Source organism: Gymnoscopelus braueri (genome assembly GCF_963280865.1).
Source record: "Gymnoscopelus braueri genome assembly, chromosome: 23".
In the NCBI taxonomy this organism is placed as follows: Eukaryota; Metazoa; Chordata; class Actinopteri; order Myctophiformes; family Myctophidae; genus Gymnoscopelus; species Gymnoscopelus braueri.
The window spans coordinates 25,295,537-25,321,516 of NC_137625.1; the positions used below are offsets into that span (position 1 = coordinate 25,295,537).

At 41.5% G+C, this 25,980-nt stretch overlaps 1 protein-coding gene across 1 annotated transcript; it reads left to right on the forward strand.

Moving 5' to 3' along the window:
• The first annotated feature begins 703 nt into the window (after positions 1-703).
• LOC308079268 (optineurin-like) lies at positions 704-25,579 on the forward strand. The gene is made up of 14 exons (XM_080420647.1): positions 704-787; positions 7,610-7,764; positions 8,153-8,270; positions 8,752-8,906; positions 9,300-9,447; positions 9,781-9,935; positions 10,324-10,441; positions 20,172-20,287; positions 20,665-20,814; positions 21,585-21,669; positions 22,091-22,249; positions 23,116-23,258; positions 23,783-23,865; positions 23,954-25,579. Exons 1-14 carry the CDS (start codon positions 713-715, stop codon positions 24,070-24,072), a joined length of 1,779 nt encoding a protein of 592 aa, XP_080276773.1. The 5' UTR covers positions 704-712; the 3' UTR covers positions 24,073-25,579.
• Positions 25,580-25,980: the final 401 nt, after the last annotated feature.

Sequence of the window (25,980 nt, forward strand, 5' to 3'; positions counted from 1 at the left end):
AGACTTGTGTTGTTAGAATGTTTCAAAAATATACCAACTATTAAAAAAAATAAAAAAATAGCCAATCTACAAGCTCACTATGCGTTGCGTATGTATATATATAGGTTAAAGTGCTTATAATGGCTTAGTAGTGCCCTAGTTGTTTCTTCTGGGCTTGTAAGTAACCTCACGTCACCAGTCTTTCCACCTCGGAGGAAACTGGGCTTGTAGTCCTTGACCTGGTTGCTTGTTTCTCTCACAACATCTGTCAACACTGGGTCCTTCGTTTAGCGCCAGTTTTAGACATAGATATATATCTATGGTTTTAGACACAAATACGCTTCACACAGCAGCTGAGCTGAGCGGCCTTTATCTGTCACGACTCTGAAGAAGTTGTGCATTGTGCAGCTAACACCGAAACGTTAGTTGTTGTCTTGTATAATTGTTCCTTCAATAAAGAGGCTTCAACTAGAGCTGCCCCAGTGTTATCCTCACGTTTATTGCTGCTTGTGTCCCTCTGCTGTGACGCACCAGACCTACCTCTACTTGGCTGAGGAGCGTTGAAACTCCCTTTCATCTGTTCCTTCTGCCGCTATTATTTATTTTGCCTTGATTTCTTTGGTTTAACTGGGATTTCATTTCCAGGCAGATATCGGCCAATCAGAGTGCAGAGCTGGACGCACTGCGTGTCCAGGTGGCTCGGCTGCAAGCGGAGAAGAACGACTTGGTGCCCATGAACTCTGAACTCCAACTCAAGACAGGCCAGGGGTCACCAGATGACTCCTTCATAGAGATCATAACGTTTGAAGTAAGTAACACACACACACACACACACACACTGGTACCACCCACTCATAAAACACGCAGGCAAATTCTCCTTCTACAGCACTGCCACCCAGGTTTGGAATAGTCTAATCTCTCAAGAACAGATTCTGCTCTGCGTTGGAATCTGTCGTGAAGGCTCGTCATAACATGTACGCACTGGGCTACAAGTGGGCGTGCCTTCAGATCAGGAAGCAGGCCGCGCTTTACCCAATCAAGTGTAGTGGGCGGGATTCACGTGTCCGTCGATCTTTCCCCCTCGAAACAAACCCAAACTAATTTAACAATAGCGTCACAAAACCACAGAAAGATATTCACATTTTAACTTACTCTTTCATCATAGAAACAAGTGGGCTTGGGGAGTTCCGGTTGTGACGCCAACAGGATGGCAGCATAGTAAAGTCGCTCCCGATAAGAAATCAACAGAAAGCCCCATAAACTGCGAAATTGTTAGTCAAACGTATAAATAAAACAACGAGAGAGGGGCGGAAATGCCTGGTAACAAAACCCCGCACAGAAAACCCATCAGAAACATGAACAAATACGACGAAGGTGGAGAAAGCCGCAGCAGCTCTCCTGGTCACGACAGCCAAGATGGCGCGGCCCAGCCTGTGAATTCAGGCATGGCGGCCACAATCCTCAAGGAAATACAGGAGTTCAGACAAGATAACAAGAAACAACTTGAAGATATTAAAGAGGAGCTACAGAAAACGAACAAAAGAATGGACGAAGCAGAGGACCGAATCACTAAGACGGAGGAAAGGATCCAGAACACGGAGGATGTCACGTCGGAAATGCTAAAGCTATTAGCCCAATTCGACGCTAACATACTCGACCAACAATGCCGTTCCAGACGCGAAAATTTGCGGGTGTTTGGCGTCCCGGAGGAGATGGAAGACGATGCCACGTCAATGAACGAATTTGTGGAGAAATTACTACAAGAAGGTTTGGGGCTGCCGGCCACAGAGCCTCTTCAGCTCCAGAGATCACATCGCTCACTGGGCCCCAAACCACCGGCAGACGCGCAAGCTAGGTCCATTGTGGTCAAATTTCTTAGCTTTAAAACTAAAGAAATGGTGCTCCAAACGGCGTGGCAAAAGAAAGGATTCACGTGGAAAGATCATCGCATCAACCTGGACAATGACCACCCCCCACGCATCCTACAAAAGCGCAGAGAATACACGGAGGCACGCAAGGTACTGAAAGATAAGAATATACAATTCAAAACCCTCCACCCCGCCCGCCTAAGAGTGGATTACAACGAGGGAACCAAGACCTACAGTATGATACAGCGATGGAGGCGACGCAGGACATGGAGAGAAGAGGCTTCCCCGTCACCGTGATCCAAACCCCGGAGACGCTAATGGAGAGAATTCGACTACTGACATGGCAGAAGAACACCCGACGTGGGAACGAGAAACGAGTACCTCGCCCAAGCACCTCACGCTACAAGGAGAAACTACAGTCTTTCAGAAGACACACACCACCACCCGAAGCTACAGAGAACATTGAGGAGGAATCTTAATGACAGATGGGTGAGATGGAGTACATTAAAACAAAGAAAAGAATGGCCGACCTGCGGTAACTTAAATTAGGATTTGAAATTGAGATCGGTGAGTCAAATCACAGTAGATGTTGATCCTTTTTGTTTGTTTGTTTGTTTATGTTTCCAATACAGTAAAATTGTTTACCAAGCCGATACTTTAAAAAGATAGAAAATTATGTTGTCAACTTTAAGGGCTTCCCCTCTAGAGAGGGGGGTCTACCCCTGAACCTTGTTCAGGGTTGGTGTAGGGTCGTAGCTAAGACCTCTACCTTGGAACCCAGATATGCATTTTTCATTCTACCTTATATGTTTTTGTTTTTACATGTCTGGTGCATATTTTTTGTTTTTTCGCAGCTTTGTCGGGCAGCTAGGGGGATGCTTTTCACTGTGATGATGTTCACGCTGGGTATAACCTAAATGCAGGACACAAGGATAGTTTCATTTAATGTAAATGGCCTGATTAGTCCAACTAAAAGAGGAAAGGTACTTTCAAAGTTACAAAAGGATAGAGTACAAATAGCATATCTACAAGAGACCCACCTCAATGATATAGAACACGCTAAATTGAACAAATCAGGGTTTAAATATGTATATTCATCTTCCTATAAGTTCGGTCATAGGAGAGGGGTGGCTATACTGATATCCCGCTCTGTGAACTATGAACACATAGCAGAGTTTAAGGATAAGGAAGGTAGATTCATAATGATAATAGGGAAGATAGAGGGGATTACGGTGAGCCTGCTAAACGTGTACGCCCCACCGGGTAGTGATTGGACATTTTACAAGCAAATATTTGATTTAATGGTGACAAAGTCACAAGGCACTCTCATTAATGCGGGAGACTATAATTTCCGCCTGCGACCACATCTTGATTCCTCTGGGGGCAACCCAGAGCCCAAACCAATAAGTAGAAAGACTACTGCATTGATGAAGGAAGTAGGATTTGTAGATGTTTGGAGAGAAATGTACCCCACCAGTCGAGACTATACCCATTACAGTGCCCCACACTCAGTATATGCCAGGTTAGATTACTTCTTCGTGTTCAATAGAGACTTTCATAAAATAAAAGGTTGTGATATAGGCCCAATAGCCCTGTCAGATCACAGCCCTATATATATGACCATATGCCTGAATGGAAAACCAAGGACCACACTGTGGAGATTCAATTCTAGCATTATGAATAATCTAGCGATTAAAGCGAATCTGAAAAGTGATATTGAAACGTATCTTGAGCTGAATGATAATGGGGAGGTTTCACCGTCTGTGCTCTGGGACTGTTTAAAATCGGTTTCTAGAGGAAAAATCATAGCCCTTGCCGCCTTAACTAAGAAACTAAGGAGACAAAAAATACATGATTTGGAAATTAAATTAAAACACCTACAAAGAAACCATGCCAATAGCTTAGATGTTGGGGTGAAAGAAGAGATGAGGGAAATAAAGAACGAACTGGATGACATGGGCACGCAAGAAATAAAAAAGAAACTACTATTCACTAGACAGCGATATTACGAAGTAGGAGGAAAGTCAATGCGCCTTTTAGCATATAAATTGAGAAAACAAGAAGCCGACAGTACTATCCACAAGATACGGAACCCTGAGTCTGGTGCCATAGAGAATAGCCTAGAAAAAAATCAAAGAAAGCTTCAACACTTTTTATAAGAAATTATACTCACAGCCACAAATTGATAATGAACACCAAATTGACTCATTCCTTACATCTCTTGATTTACCCACGGTCACAGAGAACCAAAACAAAGAATTAATAGCTAAAATAACAACAGAAGAAATAGAATTGGCCATCTCTAGACTGAAAACAGGGAAATCTCCAGGCACAGACGGCTTCACGGCAGAATGGTATAAAGGATTGAGAGAGGTCTTGACTCCGATTCTCTTTAGAGCTTTTAACTGGGTTTTGCAGACGGGAGAGACCCCGTCATCCTGGAAGGAAGCAATAATTACAGTCATCCCAAAAGAGGGCAAAGACAAAGTAGAATGTGACAGTTACCGACCCATCAGCTTATTAAATCTAGACTACAAGCTATTCACATCCATACTGACACAAAGACTAGATAAGATTCTACCTATAATTATCCATAATGACCAGACGGGGTTCATTCGCCAGAGACAGACACAGGATAACATTAAAAGATCTTTACATATTATCAGTCACATGGCTCAGAGTGGAGAAGAGACGGCCTTAATAAGCCTGGATGCACGCAAAGCTTACGATTTAGTGGTTTGGAGCTTCCTTTTCAAGGTTCTAAAGAGATTTGGGTTCCATGACTCTATTATCAAGACAATCCAGGCATTATACAAAAATCCATCCGCTAGAATAAAAATAAATGGTGACTTGTCAGATCCGTTTACACTGGAACGTGGAGTTAGACAAGGCTGCGGGCTTTCGTGCGGACTCTTCGCCGCATTCATCGAACCATTAAGCCAAATGATTAGACAAAATGGAAGTATTAAGGGAATAAATATGGCAGATGGAGAACATAAACTGGCCCTTTTCACGGACGATGTCCTTTTATATGTAAGGCGGCCCACACAGTCAGTCCCGATCCTAATGGAAGGATTAGAGGAGTACGGATCCCTATCGGGCTACAAACTCAACGTAGAGAAGACCCAGGTTATCACTTTTAACTACAACCCACCTACCAGTATAATAGGAAAGTACAACTTGAAATGGGACTCAGACTCAATTCGCTACTTAGGGATCGTTTTGCCCAAAGATATCTCCAAAATAGCAGATCTCAATTATGGCCCACTAAATGAAAAACTTAAATCTGACGTAGCACGATGGAGTCTTATTCCCTTCCTGAGTCTGAGCTCCAGAATAGACTCGGTCAAAATGAACATTTTGCCAAGGCTATTGTACCTGTTTCAGTCCCTCCCGGTTGAGGTGACACCCAAACAGTTTAGAGATTGGGATAAATTAATATCTGGCTTTCTATGGCAAGGGAAGAAACCTAGAATTAGATATAAAACACTACAATTAAGAAGGAAGGCAGGTGGTCTGGGTTTACCATGTTTGAACGAATATTACTGTGCTGCTCAACTGAGGCCTCTTGTGTGCTGGTGTACCCCATCATATTCGGCAAGATGGAAAGATATTGAGATGGCATGCTCACAGGGGGTCCCACTGGCTGCCATAATTGGAGATGATAGGCTTATAAACGAAATGAAGGACAAAAACAACCCCTGGATTAACACAGCATTACAAATTTGGCAAGAAACACTGAAAAAATGTGGCCTAAAAAACGGAGTCAAAATGCTGAGATGGTGTGCATACGACACTGACTTTATCCCAAACAGTAATGATGGACGATTTAATAGCTGGACTGAAAAAGGCATCTCAAATTATTACACATTTGTACACAAGGGGGCACTCAGGAGCTTTGAATCCATCCAGAAGGAATTTGGATTGGAGAAAAAAGACTTTTACAGGTATCTTCAGCTCAGACACTATATCCACCAAAAATTGGGAGGATTCTTGAACTTAGAGGCATCAGAATTAATGAAGGTATTCTTGTCAGCAGGAAGTTCTCCTACATGTAACAGGATTATTTCCAGACTGTATAATGGTCTCCAACAGAATACAACTGAGGACACGATATATGTCAAGGATAAATGGGAAAGAGAGGGTAATTTTACTATAACTGAGGAGGAATGGGAGAAAACAAGCACAGTATTATGGGAAACGACATGTTCAAACACATGGAGGGAATTTAATTGGAAAAATCAAATAAGATACTTCATAACACCTCTGCAAAAAAGATACAGAGAGACAGGGGTTAACTGTTGGAGATCATGTGGTCAGAATGTAGCAAATCACTTTCATGTCTTCTGGGAGTGCCCAGTCTTGAATTCATATTGGAAGGACATTCACGAACACCTAGAGGCTGTTTTCGGAATTAACATTCTCTTCCAGTTCGATGCCTTATATCTGGGTAACCTCCCATATGACTCTCTGGACAGCAACGATAAGAAACTGATTCTGATCCTTCTGGTGGCATGCAAGAAGGCCATTACTAGAAAGTGGATGCAACCACAGACACCCACCGTGGAGGAATGGATTGAGATAGTTCATGAGATCTATAGAATGGAAAAACTGTCTTTCTCAATCAAAAATCAAGAAGACAAATTCTTTTGGATTTGGTCTAAATGGACTGAATATGTGAAACCAACCCGCTCAGACTTCTGCTGAAAGACTAAACAAATTCTAAGGTGCCCTGTTTCTTCCTTCCCTTTTCTTTTTCTTTTGTGCCCTGTGTGTTGACCCTGCAACTGTTCTTAAATGCGCAAGATTATGTAAAGCCCCCCCCAAGCTGCTCACTGCCAGATACTATTATGCTATATTTTATTTCTTTTTATCTTTTGTCTCTGTTTTTGGTTTTCTTTCTTTGTTTATTTTGACTGCAAAAAAAAAAGAAAAAATGTCAAACTGTCGTCATCAAAGAAAAATGAACATTTCAAAAACTCTGAAACTGTACAAAAGAATGCGTATACATATATATGAATATAAGAAACTGTCTGTACACAAGATGACTTCAATAAAAACAAAATTTCAAAAAAAAAGAAACAAGTGGGCTTATAACCAAAACGATCCATGTTTTCTGGGAGAAGTGGTGTTAGTGTTCCGTGTAGAAATATTGTTAGTGGGAATGAAAACATAGTGGCACCACCGGAAGTGAAAGCTGAAGGCAGACCAAAACCCTGGTTTCCTTTGCGCACGGGTGCTACGTCGCCATTGTCCCAGAGCCAGTGAGAGATAGTACAAACAGCAGAGGGTGCTGTTTTTCATTCTCACTGGCTCTGGGTTCCCAGATTGGGAATAGTCTAACCCCTTCCCTCAAAAAGTGCAGTTCGCTGGGCTTATTCGCTGGGCTATATTCTGAAAATTCACCTTTCAGGAGGCAAAAAAAGGAGGTAGTACTATTTTCCCATTAGACAGACGACCCCCTGTTTTGTACATATAGCTTTTTATTTTTTTCCTCTGCTTTTTTTTTATTTTATTTTTTGTTTGTACTTAGTGTTATCTTTTTCTGTATTTTTGTATTGATATTTGAACTGTGGTGCCACTATATATGACTATGAATTGAATACCAAAGACCTCATTGGAAACAAGACCGCAAGGACTGAACAGACCTTTTAGACAAAGTATTTTAAATGTAACTGTGCTGTTTTACATTTTTGCCTAATAAAATATTCAATCAGTCAACACACACACACACACTAATGTGTTCCTGCTTGGATTTTCAGGATGGCGATGCGGAGGGTCTGAGGGATGCATGTGGAGGTGAAAGGTGTGGTCGGCAGGACTTGAGCATGAGCGCCTCTCGGCTGGAGTCTGAGGAATTGACCGTGAGCCAGCCCCTCCAGAAATTGGAAATTGAGCTCCAGGCATCTCAGGCCAGGTAGGCCTAAGGTTTTTGAGTTGCCTAATTTTTTATGTGATATATTTAACCACTTAAGTCTGATTTTATGCTTTGTAGTGCTTTGTGAATGTGGACACAATGTGAAATCCTGACCTGAGTGTTAATTTAACTCTTGAGAGTGTGCAAATGGACCTGTTAAGGGTCCGTGGCCTAATGCATATCAACCTGGGGGTCCTTGAAATTAAAAAGGTTGAGAATCACAGTTGTAGATCAGCTATTTTGTGAAAAATTCTGATTATTTTTTACATATTTGCCTACAATGACATGAAAACAGCTACGCCTGGTTGAAATTGGTTAAATGGCCTATTTCTGGGCCTATAGTGTGTAAGTCTGGAACACTGCCTCATGTACCTCTTTTATACTGTAGGATCATGGAGTTGGAAGAGAAGAGTTTGGTCATTGAGAGCTCAACACAAACCTCCCTGCAGCTTGAGAAGGGGACGGACGGGAAAACCCAACAAGGAGAAACTGGGAAGGAAGAAAAGGTATATACTAGCAGTAATGGTACATTAGTAAAGCAGTTGTGATAATGGTGGCGGTAGTAATAGTATTAGTAGTGATAGTAAAATTATAGGGGGTGTGACTATATTTCGTCGACTAAAACTATGACGAAAAATGTTCGTCGACTACCTTTTTTCACTGACGAAAACTAAATAAAAACTAAATAAAAACTAAGCTATGACGACTAAAACTAAGACTAAATATATTGACAATTTCGTCAGCAAATAAAAACTAGACTAACATTTTAGTGAGGGTTTAGTGGAGAAGAGATCCAGTAGAACTAAGACAAGTTATTTTATGTTTGGTTTCGCTCGGGTGTGGCGCTTGCAACCAAGTGTAAAATCAGCCATTATGACGCCATCAAGGCACCGGCAAAATACATTTTAGTCGACTAAATCAACTGTAGATTTAGTTGACTATAATCTTATGATATTTAGTCGACTAAAACGCCATCGCCATTTTCAGGATGGCGATGCGGAGGGTCTGAGGGATGCATGTGGAGGTGAAAGGTGTGGTCGGCAGGACTTGAGCATGAGCGCCTCTCGGCTGGAGTCTGAGGAATTGACCGTGAGCCAGCCCCTCCAGAAATTGGAAATTGAGCTCCAGGCATCTCAGGCCAGGTAGGCCTAAGGTTTTTGAGTTGCCTAATTTTTTATGTGATATATTTAACCACTTAAGTCTGATTTTATGCTTTGTAGTGCTTTGTGAATGTGGACACAATGTGAAATCCTGACCTGAGTGTTAATTTAACTCTTGAGAGTGTGCAAATGGACCTGTTAAGGGTCCGTGGCCTAATGCATATCAACCTGGGGGTCCTTGAAATTAAAAAGGTTGAGAATCACAGTTGTAGATCAGCTATTTTGTGAAAAATTCTGATTATTTTTTTACATATTTGCCTACAATGACATGAAAACAGCTACGCCTGGTTGAAATTGGTTAAATGGCCTATTTCTGGGCCTATAGTGTGTAAGTCTGGAACACTGCCTCATGTACCTTTTTTTTTTATACTGTAGGATCAGGGAGTTGGAAGAGAAGAGTTTGGTGGTGCAGTGGGTCATTGAGAGCTCAACACAAACCCCTTCCCTCAAAAAGTGCAGTTCGCTGGGCTTATTCGCTGGGCTATATTCTGAAAATTCACCTTTCAGGAGGCAAAAAAAGGAGGTAGTACTATTTTCCCATTAGACAGACGACCCCCTGTTTTGTACATATAGCTTTTTATTTTTTTCCTCTGCTTTTTTTTTATTTTATTTTTTGTTTGTACTTAGTGTTATCTTTTTCTGTATTTTTGTATTGATATTTGAACTGTGGTGCCACTATATATGACTATGAATTGAATACCAAAGACCTCATTGGAAACAAGACCGCAAGGACTGAACAGACCTTTTAGACAAAGTATTTTAAATGTAACTGTGCTGTTTTACATTTTTGCCTAATAAAATATTCAATCAGTCAACACACACACACACACTAATGTGTTCCTGCTTGGATTTTCAGGATGGCGATGCGGAGGGTCTGAGGGATGCATGTGGAGGTGAAAGGTGTGGTCGGCAGGACTTGAGCATGAGCGCCTCTCGGCTGGAGTCTGAGGAATTGACCGTGAGCCAGCCCCTCCAGAAATTGGAAATTGAGCTCCAGGCATCTCAGGCCAGGTAGGCCTAAGGTTTTTGAGTTGCCTAATTTTTTATGTGATATATTTAACCACTTAAGTCTGATTTTATGCTTTGTAGTGCTTTGTGAATGTGGACACAATGTGAAATCCTGACCTGAGTGTTAATTTAACTCTTGAGAGTGTGCAAATGGACCTGTTAAGGGTCCGTGGCCTAATGCATATCAACCTGGGGGTCCTTGAAATTAAAAAGGTTGAGAATCACAGTTGTAGATCAGCTATTTTGTGAAAAATTCTGATTATTTTTTACATATTTGCCTACAATGACATGAAAACAGCTACGCCTGGTTGAAATTGGTTAAATGGCCTATTTCTGGGCCTATAGTGTGTAAGTCTGGAACACTGCCTCATGTACCTCTTTTATACTGTAGGATCATGGAGTTGGAAGAGAAGAGTTTGGTCATTGAGAGCTCAACACAAACCTCCCTGCAGCTTGAGAAGGGGACGGACGGGAAAACCCAACAAGGAGAAACTGGGAAGGAAGAAAAGGTATATACTAGCAGTAATGGTACATTAGTAAAGCAGTTGTGATAATGGTGGCGGTAGTAATAGTATTAGTAGTGATAGTAAAATTATAGGGGGTGTGACTATATTTCGTCGACTAAAACTATGACGAAAAATGTTCGTCGACTACCTTTTTTCACTGACGAAAACTAAATAAAAACTAAATAAAAACTAAGCTATGACGACTAAAACTAAGACTAAATATATTGACAATTTCGTCAGCAAATAAAAACTAGACTAACATTTTAGTGAGGGTTTAGTGGAGAAGAGATCCAGTAGAACTAAGACAAGTTATTTTATGTTTGGTTTCGCTCGGGTGTGGCGCTTGCAACCAAGTGTAAAATCAGCCATTATGACGCCATCAAGGCACCGGCAAAATACATTTTAGTCGACTAAATCAACTGTAGATTTAGTTGACTATAATCTTATGATATTTAGTCGACTAAAACTAGACAAACAGTAAAACATTTCAGATGACTAAAATATGACTAAAACTAAATGGAATCTTATTCAAAAGACTATGACTAAAACTTTGATTGATTGATTGACATTTTTATTAGGCAAAAGAATGTAAAACAACACAGTTACATTTATAATACTTTTGTCTAAAAGGTCCGACCAAAAAAGTCCTTGCGGTCTTGTTTCCGTTGGGGTCCTTGAATTAATTTCATAGACATATATAATAGCAACCAAACAGTTCAAATCAACATAAAAAACAGAGAAAAAAATACCACTATGTACAAAAAAAGCCTCATGAAAAATAAATAAAAAGTATATACAAAAAAAGGGGGGGGGGGGTCATCTGTCTACAGGGAAACTGGTACTACCTCATCTTATGGCCTCCAGAAAGATGAGTTTTTAGGGCCGTTTTGAATGAGCCCAACGAACTGCATTTTTTGAGGGATGGGGTTAGGCTATTCCATACCTCAGTGGCCGTGGTGTAGAAGGAGAATTTGCCCATGTTTGTTTTATGGGTGGGTGGTACCAGATTGTTGTTTACGCTCCCTCTAGTTTCGTGACTGTGGGTGTCACTAACTTTTTGGAGGTATTTTGACAGATAAGCGGGTATAGGGGGCATTTCGGGCAAATCTGCATTTACAATTTTGAAGACCAGTCCCATTTTTAGTTGTTTAACCCTGTCTTCCACCCTGAGCCAGCCTAGGCTGGTAAAGTGAGTGGGAGAGAGGTGGGTCATGGGCCCCAGTCCGAGAAGTAGTCGAATCAGTTTGTTTTGGGAGGTTTGAAGCTTAGTCTTCAGTGACACTGAGGTGTTGGAGTACCAAGAGGAGCTAGCATAGTCAAAAAGGGGCTGAGTCAGGGCCCCTGAGAGGATCCTGAGGGCCTGAGGGTTGACAAAAGAGGAAACTCTGCCCATATATCTGGTTCTCAACTAAATAAAGAATAAAGATCAAAATCAACACTGGGGTGTGTAATGATGAAAATCAAATCTGTAGTAGAAATGCGTGTTTGTAATAATATTTCCGGATCAGTGCTGCATGATTATGGGTACAATTATTATCCTGATTACTTTGATATTGTAATTACGATTATTGATGATAAAATTGGATTATTTTAATTACATTTATTTTACAATTTTCTTAATATGTCTTTGGTTTTTGTGCTTATGGGTACCATATACCAGATGGCATGCACAGTAATAGTCTCTGTGTGATTATTGTTCTTCTGTGGTCTGAATCATGGATGGACGGATGGATGGTGTAGGAGCCAATATGGGTGTTTTTGGTTTATTTGATTTATATTCCTTATTTGGTGGTGTCATTGCACTGCCAAGCCACAAGGGAGCATTTGGCGCATTGGTGGTGGTTCACGTCACCTACTCATTGATATAATGAACACACGTGTGCGACTCCCGGTGTTTGGACTCGGAGAGAAGCAACAGTTCTTACCGCACGCACGTTATAGCACACATTAAGGAATTTAGGAAACAAACATAGAAACAAAAGGAATTAGGAAATACACACACAAGGGTGACTTTTGGGGTATTATTATTATTGCCGTGCTGCTTGCTGGAAGGAGCCAGGCTGGAGCGAGCGAGGCGAGCGCGTCAAGAAGCAAACTTTTGGTGAGTCCAAACGCCACCGTGACCGAACTGAAGGCGGTATTGGGCCAAATTTAGTTCAATCACTACACAAGTAAGAACTTTATCTCTATGGAGAAGACATTGAGGACATCGTTGGATCGTTTATGTTCACAATGAGGACAGCGAGGGACTTCAAGTGAGGACATCGAAGGATGGATATCGTTTTCATTTGAGGACTTCGTTTGATTGTTTACGTTTCTTTGGACAATTAGATATTGCGACGGCAATTATTAATCGGATGAACGTCATCTGCAACGCTAAAAGAAGACATTGATTGTGGTGGGTGTGTCCTTTCCTTTCTTTAACACTGCCTGAAGTTTTGGAACAGTATTAGGCTGTATTTAGGTGGCGAGTTGAAAGACAATGAGGAGTTTGACCGTCAAATTGATGTGTTCGTTTGTATGCGTTTGCATTTGATGTCATTATATGAACTATAAGCCCGTCGTCATATTAAAATGGACGAGGCCGAGGGTTTGGATAAAGACAATGCACCCCCCGCTGGGGATTCCGAACCCGTTCAAACCCAGGAGGATGGAACGGAAAAGAGGCCAATTACAATCACCGAAAGGGGGTTCCAAATGTACATTGAAAATATTCAAAAGGAGAGAAAAGCTAAATTTGCTAAAGCAAGTAAGCTGTTAAAAGAAATTGAGAATCATATGCAAACAAATTAAGTTAAAGAGGTTCAATTGGGTTTGAAGCAGTTTCAACTCAGTTGTGATGGTGCTGCTGAATCGCACCAGCAGTTGCTTAAATACCCACTCCCTGAAGGGGAGTATAAAAAGCAGGATTATTGGTTTAAAACAAAAACAGGTGTAAATAATCAGTTTGTAAGTCTTGTGACAAAGTGGCTGTCTGCTAATGTCGTACAGGATGATGACGATGATGATGACGATGATGATGATGATGATGATGAGGACATTGTTCACCCAGAAGACAGTATTTCAAACATTTCTAAGATACTCTCAAAAACAAATGTCTCAAAAATAAGTACTACTTCCTCAGCTTATCGAAAAGCTCAAGCAGAGAAGGCTGCATTGCTGGAGCGTGCTGCTGCACTGGGAGCTAAGCATGCTTTGGAGGTGGAGGAGGAAAATATAAAAAGGAAAAAAGAACAATTGGCCATGAACACTGATATAGCTGCTGCAAATGCAAAAATACAGGTGTTGGAAGGAAGTGGTGTGTCTATTGGAGCCAAAAGCAAAGGTGATGGCATGAATGCATACCTAGTCAACTCAAAACAACAGCGAACTCTAACTGAACCAAATATCACATCAAAAGAAAAGCAGCCTGCACCATTGCAGGCCACGGAAAGGCCTCGGATCAGATCAACAACTCAACCTACAAATGAACTGGCATATTCACAGGACGTTCGACCAAAGGAACCCAGACAAACATATCAGCCACATCTACAATACGAAACAACACAAGTTGAAAGGCCTCATCGAGGACAACAGGCTCTCTCACTTGGAGCAATGGATGCTGCTGAATCTCAGCCACTCAGTAGAACTCAAAGAACCACAAGGGACCACCAAACAAGGGACCACCAACATCAAAGACAATCTCAAACTAACAGGAGCAATGCTGCTGATTTAACTTCACGTGGTGTTAACAGTGAAAGTAACATCCACAGCTTGTTAAGGACGCAAAATGAAATCACTGCATTATTAGTCAAACAACAGATTGCTGCCATGTTGCCTGAAAGAGAAATCCCAGTGTTCAGTGGCGATCCTATGGAACATTCAAGTCTTTTGAACATTCAATTGAAAAGAAAACTGACAATAGCCAGGACTGTCTCTACTACTTAGAGCAGTACACGAAAGGGAAACCTAAAGAGCTTGTGAAAAGTTGTCAATACTTACCCCCAAATCAAGGTTATGAAAGAGCCAAATTACTGCTAAAAACTCATTTCGGCAATGAAAGTAAAATAGCTTCAGCTTACATGGAAAAGGCTTATGCTTGGCCTTTAATCAAGCCAGAGGATGTCAGTGGGTTTCAGTCTTTTGCTTTCTTTCTACGAGAATGTTGTACTGCTATGGAGGAAATAGAGAATATGGAAGAATTAAATATCACATCTAACATCAGATCAATAATCATGAAATTGCCATACAGACTTAGAGAGCGGTGGAGAGTTGTGGCCTGTGAGCTACAGGAGCGTAGAGGCTACAGAGCTCTGTTTCCAGATCTAGTTCATTTCATTGAAAAACAAGTCAAAATAATGTCTGATCCTTTATTTGGCGATATTCAAGGCAAAGGCAAAGTTGACACTGACAAAAAGAGCTTAAATGTCAAAAGTCAAAAGTACAAAGGAAGCAGTTTTGCTACAGTAGCAGCTGCTGTTGAGCCAGAGCAGCCACAAGTGGCATCTGGCAACTCAAAAGAGCTCTGTTTATGCTGTGAAGGAGCACACCTATTGGGGGAGTGCTACAAGCTGAAAAAGAAGATGCACAAGGATAAAATTGTCTTTCTAAAGGAGAAAGGCATTTGCTTTGGCTGTTTAAAAGTAGGACACATGAGCAAAGACTGTAAAGGGCGGCTCATTTGCAATGTGTGTAATGCCAAACACCCCAGCATCCTTCATATTCAGTTCAAAGAAAGAGAGAGCAAAACAGTTCAGCAACAGGAAGCACCAGTGAGCAGTGCTATCGTAACAGTGGAGTCATGTGGCCATACAGGGGCCGGACAGGAGGATAATTGTGTTCTCTCAATTGTGCCTGTACAGGTGAAGTCACAAAAGGGTGATAAAATGGTACAGACATATGCATTCTTAGACCCAGGAAGCACAGCTACCTTTTGTACTGAGAATTTATTGAAACGGTTAAACTTAACAGGAACACGTAAAGAAATACTGCTCCGCACAATGGGGCAACAAAAAGTTGTAACTTGTAGTGCATTTAAGGGATTGGAAGTGTGCAAGCTTGATGGTGATCAATTTCTTCACCTCCCAGAAGTAATCACACAACAAACGATGCCTGTGTCTAAAAACAATGCACCTAAACAAAAGGAAGTACAGAAATGGCCATACTTGAACAAAATCAAAATCAAAGAAATTGACAAGGACGTGGATCTACTCATAGGAACGAACGCTCCTCATCTAATGGAACCACTAGAGGTTATCAACAGTCGCAAAAATGGACCCTACGCTGTGCGAACCCAATTAGGATGGGTCGTTAATGGACCGCTGAGAAGTGGAAATGACAACAGTGACATTGTAACTGCAAATAGGATTTCTGTTGCCAAAATTGAGGAGCTGTTAATTTCACAATACAATCAGGATTTCAATGAAAAGTCAACAGAGGAAAAACTTGAAATGTCAAGGGAGGACTTGAAATTCATGGACATCATGGAGAAATCAGTCAAACTTAAGGAAGGCCATTACTGTTTGGATCTACCATTCAGAAACGATAACATCACTATGCCTAACAACCGCAACATTGCTGTGCAGCGTCTGCAGAATTTAAAGAGGAAGTTCAAAAGAGACTTGAAATATCAGCAAGATTATGCAGCTTTTTTAGGTGACGTTATCGACAAAGGATACGCTGAGATTGTTCCACCACATCAATTACAGCGTAATGACAGTAAGACATGGTACCTCCCTCATCATGGAGTGTACCACCCCCAAAAGAAATCATTGAGAGTAGTTTTTGACTGTGCAGCAGATTTTCAAGGTGTCTCGCTTAACAGCCAATTACTGCAAGGACCAGACCTTACTAACACTCTGCTTGGAGTTCTCTTAAGATTTAGAGAAGAACATGTGGCCTTAATGGCAGATATACAAGCAATGTTCCACCAGGTCAGAGTGTCAGAAAAAGACATTGATTTTCTCAGGTTTTTGTGGTGGCCTAAAGGAGACTGCTCTAAAGATCCAGTAGAATATCGAATGCTGGTGCATCTGTTTGGTGCTACCTCATCCCCCAGTTGTGCTAATTATGCCCTTAAGAAAACAGCAGAGGATAACAAAGATCGTTTCCCTCCAATAGTGTGTGACACTGTCTATCATAACTTCTACGTGGATGATTGCTTGAAATCACTACCATCAAAGGAAGAGGCAATGCAAATGGTACAAGACCTGGCTAATATGCTTCAGAAAGGAGGATTTCATCTTTCAAAATGGATCGCTAACAGTCGCACAGTGTTGACATCTATTGCAGAGGAGAAAAGATCTAAGACCACCAGAGATCTAGATTTGGATAAGGATGACTTGCCCATGGAACGAGCTCTTGGACTGTACTGGTGTGTGGAAACTGACACATTTCAGTTTAGAACATCTGTGGAACCACGCCCATGCACCAGACGTGGCATCTTATCTGTGATTAGTTCCATCTATGATCCCTTAGGCTTTTTAGCTCCGTTCATTCTCCCACCTAAACGGTTGCTGCAAGAAATGTGTAGGAAAAACATCAGCTGGGATGAAGAGGTACCACAGACAACTTCTCGACAATGGCAAGAATGGTTGGCAGAGCTGAAAAAGATGTCGGTGTTTAAGGTGCCGCGGTGCATCAAAGATAAATACTCTGGACTGCCAGAAAGTGCACAATTGCATCATTTTTCAGACGCAAGTGAATATGGTTATGGAACCGTGGCTTACATTAGACTAACATTTAAAACGGGAGCACAAGTTTCTTTTCTTTTAGGAAAGTCTAGAGTTGCTCCAATGAAACAAACTACGATTCCCAGACTCGAGCTCACGGCTGCTGTGTTAGCAGTGCGTGTTGACAAAATGCTGAAGAAGGAGCTTTCATTTCAGTTGAAACAATCCGTATTTTGGACGGACAGCATGACAGTACTCAAGTACATCGCAAGTGAAACTACAAGGTTTCTTACCTTTGTAGCAAATCGAGTGGCTACCATAAGAGAAGCGACAGACCTCTCACAGTGGAGATACATCAACTCAAAGACCAATCCCGCTGATGATGCTTCCAGAGGGTTGTCTGCAGATCGTTTTCTGACTTGTAAGAGATGGATCAAGGGCCCAGAGTTTCTTCTGAAAGCAGAAGAGGAATGGCCAAAACTCACCGTGGAGCCCCATCCAATTTCCAATGATGACCCAAACGTCAAAAAGAATGTTCATGTGAATGTCATAACTGTGAATGATTCAAAGAATGCCACACAACAGCTGTTGTGCTACTTTTCAGATTGGACTAGACTAAGAATTGCAGTAGCTTGGTTTCTCAAATTCAAAGACACTCTGCTTAAACTTGCAAGATGCAGAAGAGAAATGCAAGCCTCTGATCAAAACGATTAAAAAATGACTAAACTTAAAGCTGAACTTGGTGGACAGTCAGTAACTGTGGAAGATGTTTCAAAGGCTGAGATTGAAATTGTTCGTTTCAGCCAGAGAGAGAGATTCCCAATGGAAGTTAGCAACTTGGAAAAGGGGAAAGCTGTAAAAGGGAACAGTGACATTTCCAGATTGGACCCTGTGTTCGAGAATGAGCTGTTGAAAGTAGGAGGCAGACTCAGTAAGGCAGCCATGCCTGAAGAAGTTAAGCACCCTGTGATTCTGTCCAAAGATCAGTTCATTTCCAAACTCATTCTACAACACATTCATACCCTTTTAGGACATGCTGGGCGAAACCATATGCTATCTACCCTCAGAAAGAAATATTGGATCACAAATGCCAATGCAGCATGCAGGAAAACAATATCTCACTGTGTTGTATGCAGACGTTACCAAGGAAGGCTTGGAGAACAAAAAATGGCTGATTTGCCACCAGAAAGACTTATTCCCAACCTACCTCCTTTCACAAACACAGGAGTTGATTATTTTGGACCTATTGAGGTTAAGAGAGGTCGCAATATGGTCAAGCGCTATGGTGTTATATTTACTTGCATGGCTAGTAGAGCCATACACCTTGAAGTGGCATATTCATTAGATACAAGCTCATGTATAAATGCTGTGAGAAGATTCATATGTCGCAGAGGCCAAGTAGTACATTTGCGATCTGACAACGGCACAAATTTTGTTGGTGCAGAAAGAGAGCTCAGAGAAGCATTGTCATCCTTGGACCATAGCAAAATACAGAAAGCTTTCTTATCAGATGGACTAAAATGGAGCTTCAACACACCTGCAGGATCTCATCATGGAGGAGCATGGGAACGCCTTATACGTCTTGTTAAGAAAGTGCTCTACTCTGTTCTCAAACAACAACATATGGATGATGAGGGCTTGCATACCATCATGTGTGAAATTGAAGCCATTTTGAACGACCGACCTATCACAAAGGTTTCAGATGACCCCAATGACCTGGAGGCGCTCACGCCTAATCATCTGCTACTTTTGAAGAGGAAACCATTACTGCCACCTGGACTTTTCAAGGAGGAAGATCTGTACACCAGAAAAAGATGGCGACAAGTTCAGTATATGGCAGACCTATTTTGGAAAAGGTGGTTGAAGGAATACCTCCCACTATTACAGGAAAGACAAAAGTGGAACAAACAAAAGAGAAGCTTCGCTGTTGGTGACTTGGTCATCATTATGGATCCCACTGCGCCAAGAGGTTCATGGCTGATGGGAAAAATAATAGACACTTACCCCGATAAGAGAGGCCTAGTGCGATCAGTGAAGCTAAAGACAAAGACTGGACAGTTGGATAGACCAATCAACAAGATCTGTCTACTGCAAGAAGCTGCAGAGGTTGCAGACAACACCTCTGCTGCACAAACAGTCTAAAGTTCACTTTATTATTGGCTCCATAGGAATTTGTTTTGTTTTTGGTAATTGTTTATCACAATTAAGGGGCCGGTGTGTAGGAGCCAATATGGGTGTTTTTGGTTTATTTGATTTATATTCCTTATTTGGTGGTGTCATTGCACTGCCAAGCCACAAGGGAGCATTTGGCGCATTGGTGGTGGTTCACGTCACCTACTCATTGATATAATGAACACACGTGTGCGACTCCCGGTGTTTGGACTCGGAGAGAAGCAACAGTTCTTACCGCACGCACGTTATAGCACACATTAAGGAATTTAGGAAACAAACATAGAAACAAAAGGAATTAGGAAATACACACACAAGGGTGACTTTTGGGGTATTATTATTATTGCCGTGCTGCTTGCTGGAAGGAGCCAGGCTGGAGTGAGCGAGGCGAGCGCGTCAAGAAGCAAACTTTTGGTGAGTCCAAACGCCACCGTGACCGAACTGAAGGCGGTATTGGGCCAAATTTAGTTCAATCACTACAGATGGGTTGTACAATGTTCTCACATATCAAGTTTTGTGTAATTGTGAGGAGACGAGGACGAGGTGCAACAGCTGACCTAATAAGATGTAATGTTTGAAGTTTCATGATTACATAATCGTGAAACATTGATTTTGATTTGATGATAAAAAAAGGAAAGGGCACTTCAGCACGTGAAATGGGGCTGAGCGATATGACTTGAAATCAATTATTTCAAACGTAAAAAAAAAAAGAACTATAGTGAAACTAGCAGATCTACAAGTGTTTATACATACGAAATAAAACAAATATAAAATAAAACCTGCTTGTCGATTTTGTTATAATTTCGAATTGCCTAGGCCTAATGTGAAATCAAGCTGCAAGGACAAATCCCAGAGAAACGCTGTCCTATCGATGACTTGTTTTGACACAATTAGATGTTCTTCTTGTGGTTCAGGCTGCGTCCGAGGTGGAGGATCTGAAGTCTCAGATGATGGCACTGTTTAAAGAGCTGCAGCAGGCTCAGAGTAAACTGGGAGAAGCAGAGGGTATGAAGAAGAAACTCCAAGACAGGTAAGACCGCAGAAATGGACAAGTAAAGAACAAACCTTTTCATTCATACCAATGCTGTTCATCTGTGTCAGACACGCAAGAGGGGGGGGGGGGAAGTAATCGATCCACATGGGACTTACTGCTTGATTAAAGTATATTCATTATGCACATGCCCATTGCCTGCATTGTTCAGTCTTTTAAACCAGAAGAGAAGATTTGTGTTAAAAAACGTTTTTTTCTGCAATTGTTGTCTACAGTTGTTAATAACAGTTATTCGACATATCGGTATATTATTATTTCATAAACAATATTCAAGGCGGGGTTGTGCCTTGCACCCATTGAAGTTCTGCTTATGGTGAACTGTCACTTCTTTCATTGCTTTCTCGCTCTCTCTGTAGATGTCGAGAAGTGGAACAGGACGTGGTGACTCTACGTGCCCAGCTGGTGGACAAGCAGGCAGTGCAGACAGAGAATGACAGGCTAAAGCTGCAGCTGGACAGCATGCAGGCTCAGAGCCAGCTGGAGCAAAGGAAGACTGGCGAGGAGAGGTGGGAGAGAACACACACACACACACACACACACACACACACACACACACACACACACACAGGCAACCACTTTCTGACGTTTGTAGGTCGTTGGCTATTTAAAAAATATTGCTATTAACACACCCATATTCCTTTAGCGTGTCCGCTTCTCATGCTGTATCTGAACCATACACTTGAGTCTTAAGTCACCAATAATAATAACACAAAATACAAACAATATATCTATAAATTCACAAAGCATGTATGTCTCCACTGGCTTCTCTGATTGGCCAACCAGTTTTGGCAGAGCTTTGCTTCACGTTTGTGCTGTTGCACCCATATAAGTGGTAGTGTGTACAATCGAACTCCATTACAACTCCAATTATGGAGATCCTATTTAGTTAATCGGTCCTGTGTACTCCGACAACAGGTACTGACAACAACTGCAATGGGTATTGCATGCATTCCCAACTTGCATCGTTCCCGACTTGCATCGTTTCTGAGTAGGCCAGTGGTGTTTATATAAATAACTTGTTGATTTTAATATCCAACGTTCTTAGTACTGGGGTAATGGGTACCACACTGGGTACTCTTAACAATGAGTACAATGAGTACTCTTGACAACCGCAACAACAGGTATCGCATAACTGGGTGAGGCATGCATTCCCAGCTTTTCCGACTTACATTGTTCCCAACTTGCGTGGTGTCCGAGTAGGTCAGTGCCCGAATGCCACCGGTCTTGTTAAATAACGATAATTCATCCCACCAATAATCCCCATTCTCCATCTCAGGAACAACCTGGCGCAGCTGAAGGATGCCTACACCAAGCTCTTTGAAGACTACAACGAGCTCAAAGAGGAGAAGAAAAAGAGAGAGGTGACTCTGTCCACAGCCAACATCTACACTACATCTGTTATAATGTATTACATGTAAATATCCTCTACCAAGCAAATAGACAACTTCCAGTATTGTGCAACATTGCTTGTGTGGAATTGGTATGGCTGTCATTAAAATGCGTAGTCTAATTTGTGCATTAAAATGCACAAAACCTTATCAGTAAAACTCATTATTTACTTGAGACTTGATGTATGAAGAGAATTTGGGACTTGGATTCTAATAACTTGAGACTGGACTTGATTACTTTTAAAAAAATGGTCTTAAATAACGTATGTGAGCAAGTTTGACATGGTTAGAATAAGTTCTAAAAGTCTTTTTTTATATATTTTCCGTTAATTAACCAGCCCTATTGAGAACTGACTTAAAACTCAAACGAAGTTGTCTTGAACATACCTTCTAGACTCAGATGGCGCCCAAGGAGGCGTTGGATGACATGCAGGCCCGGCTGGCTGCAGCAGAACAGGCCCTGGCTACTAAACAAGAGAAGATGGATGCCATGAAGCAGGAGATCTTCCAGAAAGAGAAGGAGCTGGAGACCATCTCTGTCTTCCAGGCCTGTGTGTGTGTGTGTGTGTGTGTGTGTGTGTGTGTGTGTGTGTGTGTGTGTGTGTGTGTGTGTGTGTGTGTGTGTGTGTGTGTGTGTGTGTGTGTGTGTGTGTGTGTGTGTGTGTGTGTGTGTGTGTGTGTGTGTGTGTGTGTGTGTGTGTGTGTGTGTGTGTGTGTGTGTGTGCGTGCGTGCGTGCGTGCGTGCATTACTATCCTTGTGAGGGCCAGATGTTCCCACATGTATAGTAGAATTTGAGAAATGGACATTGTGACGACCATTGTCCTGGTCCTCACAAGAGAAATTGTTGTTTTAATGGTTAGTTTTACTATTTGGAAAATATTCAATTGGGGTTTAGGATTAGGGGTTGCCTGATTTATACTCTGTTGAGAAAGACAAACGTGTGTCTGTGCGTAGACATGCCTTTAGCGTTCCCCAAATGATTAAAATGTAAGGAAAAACCTGACTGTTGGTTAAAACAGAAAAGAATTGCACATACACAGGCCAAGAAGGAGCGCTCCTCTTAAGCCTAATTTTATGCTTCAGCTTACGATGGTTCCATGCTTCTAAAATGGCTGATCTACAAGCATCACAACGCGCTGTGAGCTTGTAGGTCGGCTATTTTAGAAGCGCCACACTGTCGTGTATAACTCGGGCTTTACCTTGCCCTAGGAAAAAAAGTAAATTGAAAACAGATTACACATCCATCCATGTAATGTTACGGTTGAATATTGTAAACAAGACGTTGCTGATACATGCTGTCCTAGGTGTGTGCTATGCTAATTGAGTATTTTACAACGGGACTCAGCCATTCAGAATCCAGGACTAGAACTATCTGTTTTAGAAGAATAAATAACTTGCTGTGGCACTTCTGTTTGCAGGCAGAGGTGTATTCATCAGACTTTTATGCTGAGCGTGCAGCCAGAGAGAAGATCCATGAAGAGAGGGAACGCCTGGCTGCTCAGTTGGAGTTCGTAAAGAAGCAGAACTCCCAACTTCAAGAGGAAATGGATTCACTGGGCAGGTGTGGCTGAATAATTTATGTTTTGGCAAAGAAATTGTCGTGCAACATGGGACTCAACATAAATCACATAATACATTTTCTTTTGTCTAGTGGCAAAATATTACGTAATATATCATGTGCTCAACACCTTGTCACCGAAACATCAATTACGCTTAAGTGAGCACTTCACCCATTTTCAACCTATCTTGATATAAATGGTATTTATAATGCTTAGGAGCAGTTCACTCAAATAATTACTTATTTTCTATCAATTACACACCCCATAAAGCCTTGCATTCATGGAGATGTTTTGTTACATTCCTAAGCCCAAAACTGCCGATCTACAAGCTCACACGAAGCGTTGTGAGCTTGTCGATCTTATATTCTTTGGCTAATGTTCCCCCCATAATATGGATGCTGGGGTTCAATCAAGTGGTTATCTGCCTTCTCAGCTTTCCTGCTGTCTGTCTTGATAAAATATCCATGTATTTTTATGGAACCAATGATATGAAGACAATACAGCCATTCTCTTATCTTCTGCATAGGCAATCCCTGAACGAGATGCAAAGGAGACACGTGCCACGGGGAGGCAATCCACATGGGGGCGCTGGTGCACAGGGTGGAAGAGGTAATGCTGTGTGTACATCAACATGTTTTTTGATAGGCCAGTAGCAGGTACAGCAAAGGTCCTAATGAGCCCCTCTGACTCTTCTCAGGTGACGGCAGAGAATGGCAGCAGCAGGTGAACATCCCGGAGCATGCCTGTCCCAAATGCAACGAGATTCTACCAGACCTGGACAGTCTGCAAATCCACATCATGGATTGCATCATCTGAACTACTGTCTCTGTCAAGCCCAGAGACAGTAGAACACTGTCTCTGCCCCGAGAACACCATTCAAAACCCAATAGAACACGGCGGCCGCGTCCATTGAGTTCTATAGTGCGTGCCAAAAATCCTGAAGGGGGCGTCAACAAGTGTCATTTTGTAGCGGCGGACTTTGTGGGGTATAAACAGGTTGACTTAACATTGCCCCCCACAAGTATGTCTGCAGCTACTATGCCACACCCCCCGTGGTGACGGCAAGTTGGCACGCACTATAGAGAAGTGGTGCCATGTTATATTCGGTTCCTCAAGCTGTAGAGTATCTGAACTACAACAACTTGTGCAATCCTAAGTAGCACCATAAAGTAATAGGAAATCCAGAAATGAAAATTCTGTCATCATCTCCTCACCCTCATGCCAGTTGAAACGGGTGAAGGTTCTTTTTGGGTCCTCCTTGAAGGGGTTCCACGGGTTGTTCAAATGTATTCCCAATTTTAAAAAAATTACACATTTTGTTGGGGCCGGAAGACCCCAGAGATTTGTGTTGTTAAATTTTAACAACACAAATCTCTGGGGTCTTCCTGGCCGGCCAAATGCATATCAATTTGGGTGTCCTCGACATGAACCACTGTTCGTGTCATGGAAATGTGCGTCTGTCAGAGGCTGTCAAAGATAAGCAAAACATTTACATTACACCAAATTACACCATTAAAATGCATGTATTTGACCCTTAAGCTAGCTGAGTAGATGATGATAATATATTCATTTTTTGGGGGGTTGACTATTCCTTTAATATATAAGTCTTCCTCTGCTTTGAACTGTACCTCTTTTCTGATCCACAATCCTTTGATATTGGAACCGGGCAATCACATGGTTCATCTCTAAATGCTTGGTAGACGGTAATATACATTAAAATGTGGTCTGGTATTGGATGAAGGATAGAAATAAGTATAAGTACTGACAAGTGTGTGATTTTCTTTTATGTGTAGCCTGTACCCACACTTACAGATTATTAATCAGCCAAAGTTGAACCTTTTACAGGTTAAATATTGAATAATTAGCTGGGATGCTCTGAGATCTTTGGAGGTGTGTTTATTTAAGAAAATTCATTCTGTTTTCTTTGGCAATATCGTGTTCAATATTTCCAATATTCAGGTCTATCTTAGTGGTGGCAAACAGCCCGTAGGCACTTTAATGTTGCGATTTGTCTTTCAACTCTTGTTTACCTAGTAGCAACATAAAAAAATATGAACATACTGTATTAAGCTGATTCTGTTAACCTACAGTATGTGTACTGTATATTACTGTACATCACCTTATGTTCTAGTGTGTTAACTGGCACATCTTTCTACCAAACATCTGCTTCGTAAGTTAAGTTGTCTATGACCTTAAATTCTGTGCTTTAGTTTTATGAATATAATAAAAACAGTTTTCAAATATTTGCTGTCTCTGTCTGACAAACAGCACAGGATGTCAACATGAATTGATTTTTGTGTAAATTAAATACATGGTAATGTTACATACTGTACCATATTGACAGAGTGTACAGCAATATGGACATCATCTATCAAATACAAAGTTATATTTATTCATTACAATACACTTGTGTGTTAGATTATTTAATATGGCAAATACTATAATATATATTATAAAGTACACAGGTATATTAGGTTTAATATATTATGTATCTCTGTTCATTCGTTTTTACTGTCTAGTAGGGCAGTGGTCTCAACCTTTTCAGGCCGTGACCCCCCCCCAAAATAATCATTTGAACTGAGGACCCCCAAAATAATCATATTTAATCTGGAGACCCCCCCAAAATAATCATTATATCTGAACTGGGGACCCCCAAAAAATAATCATATTTAATCTGGAGACCCCCCCAAAATAATCATTATATTTGAACTGGGGACCCCCCCC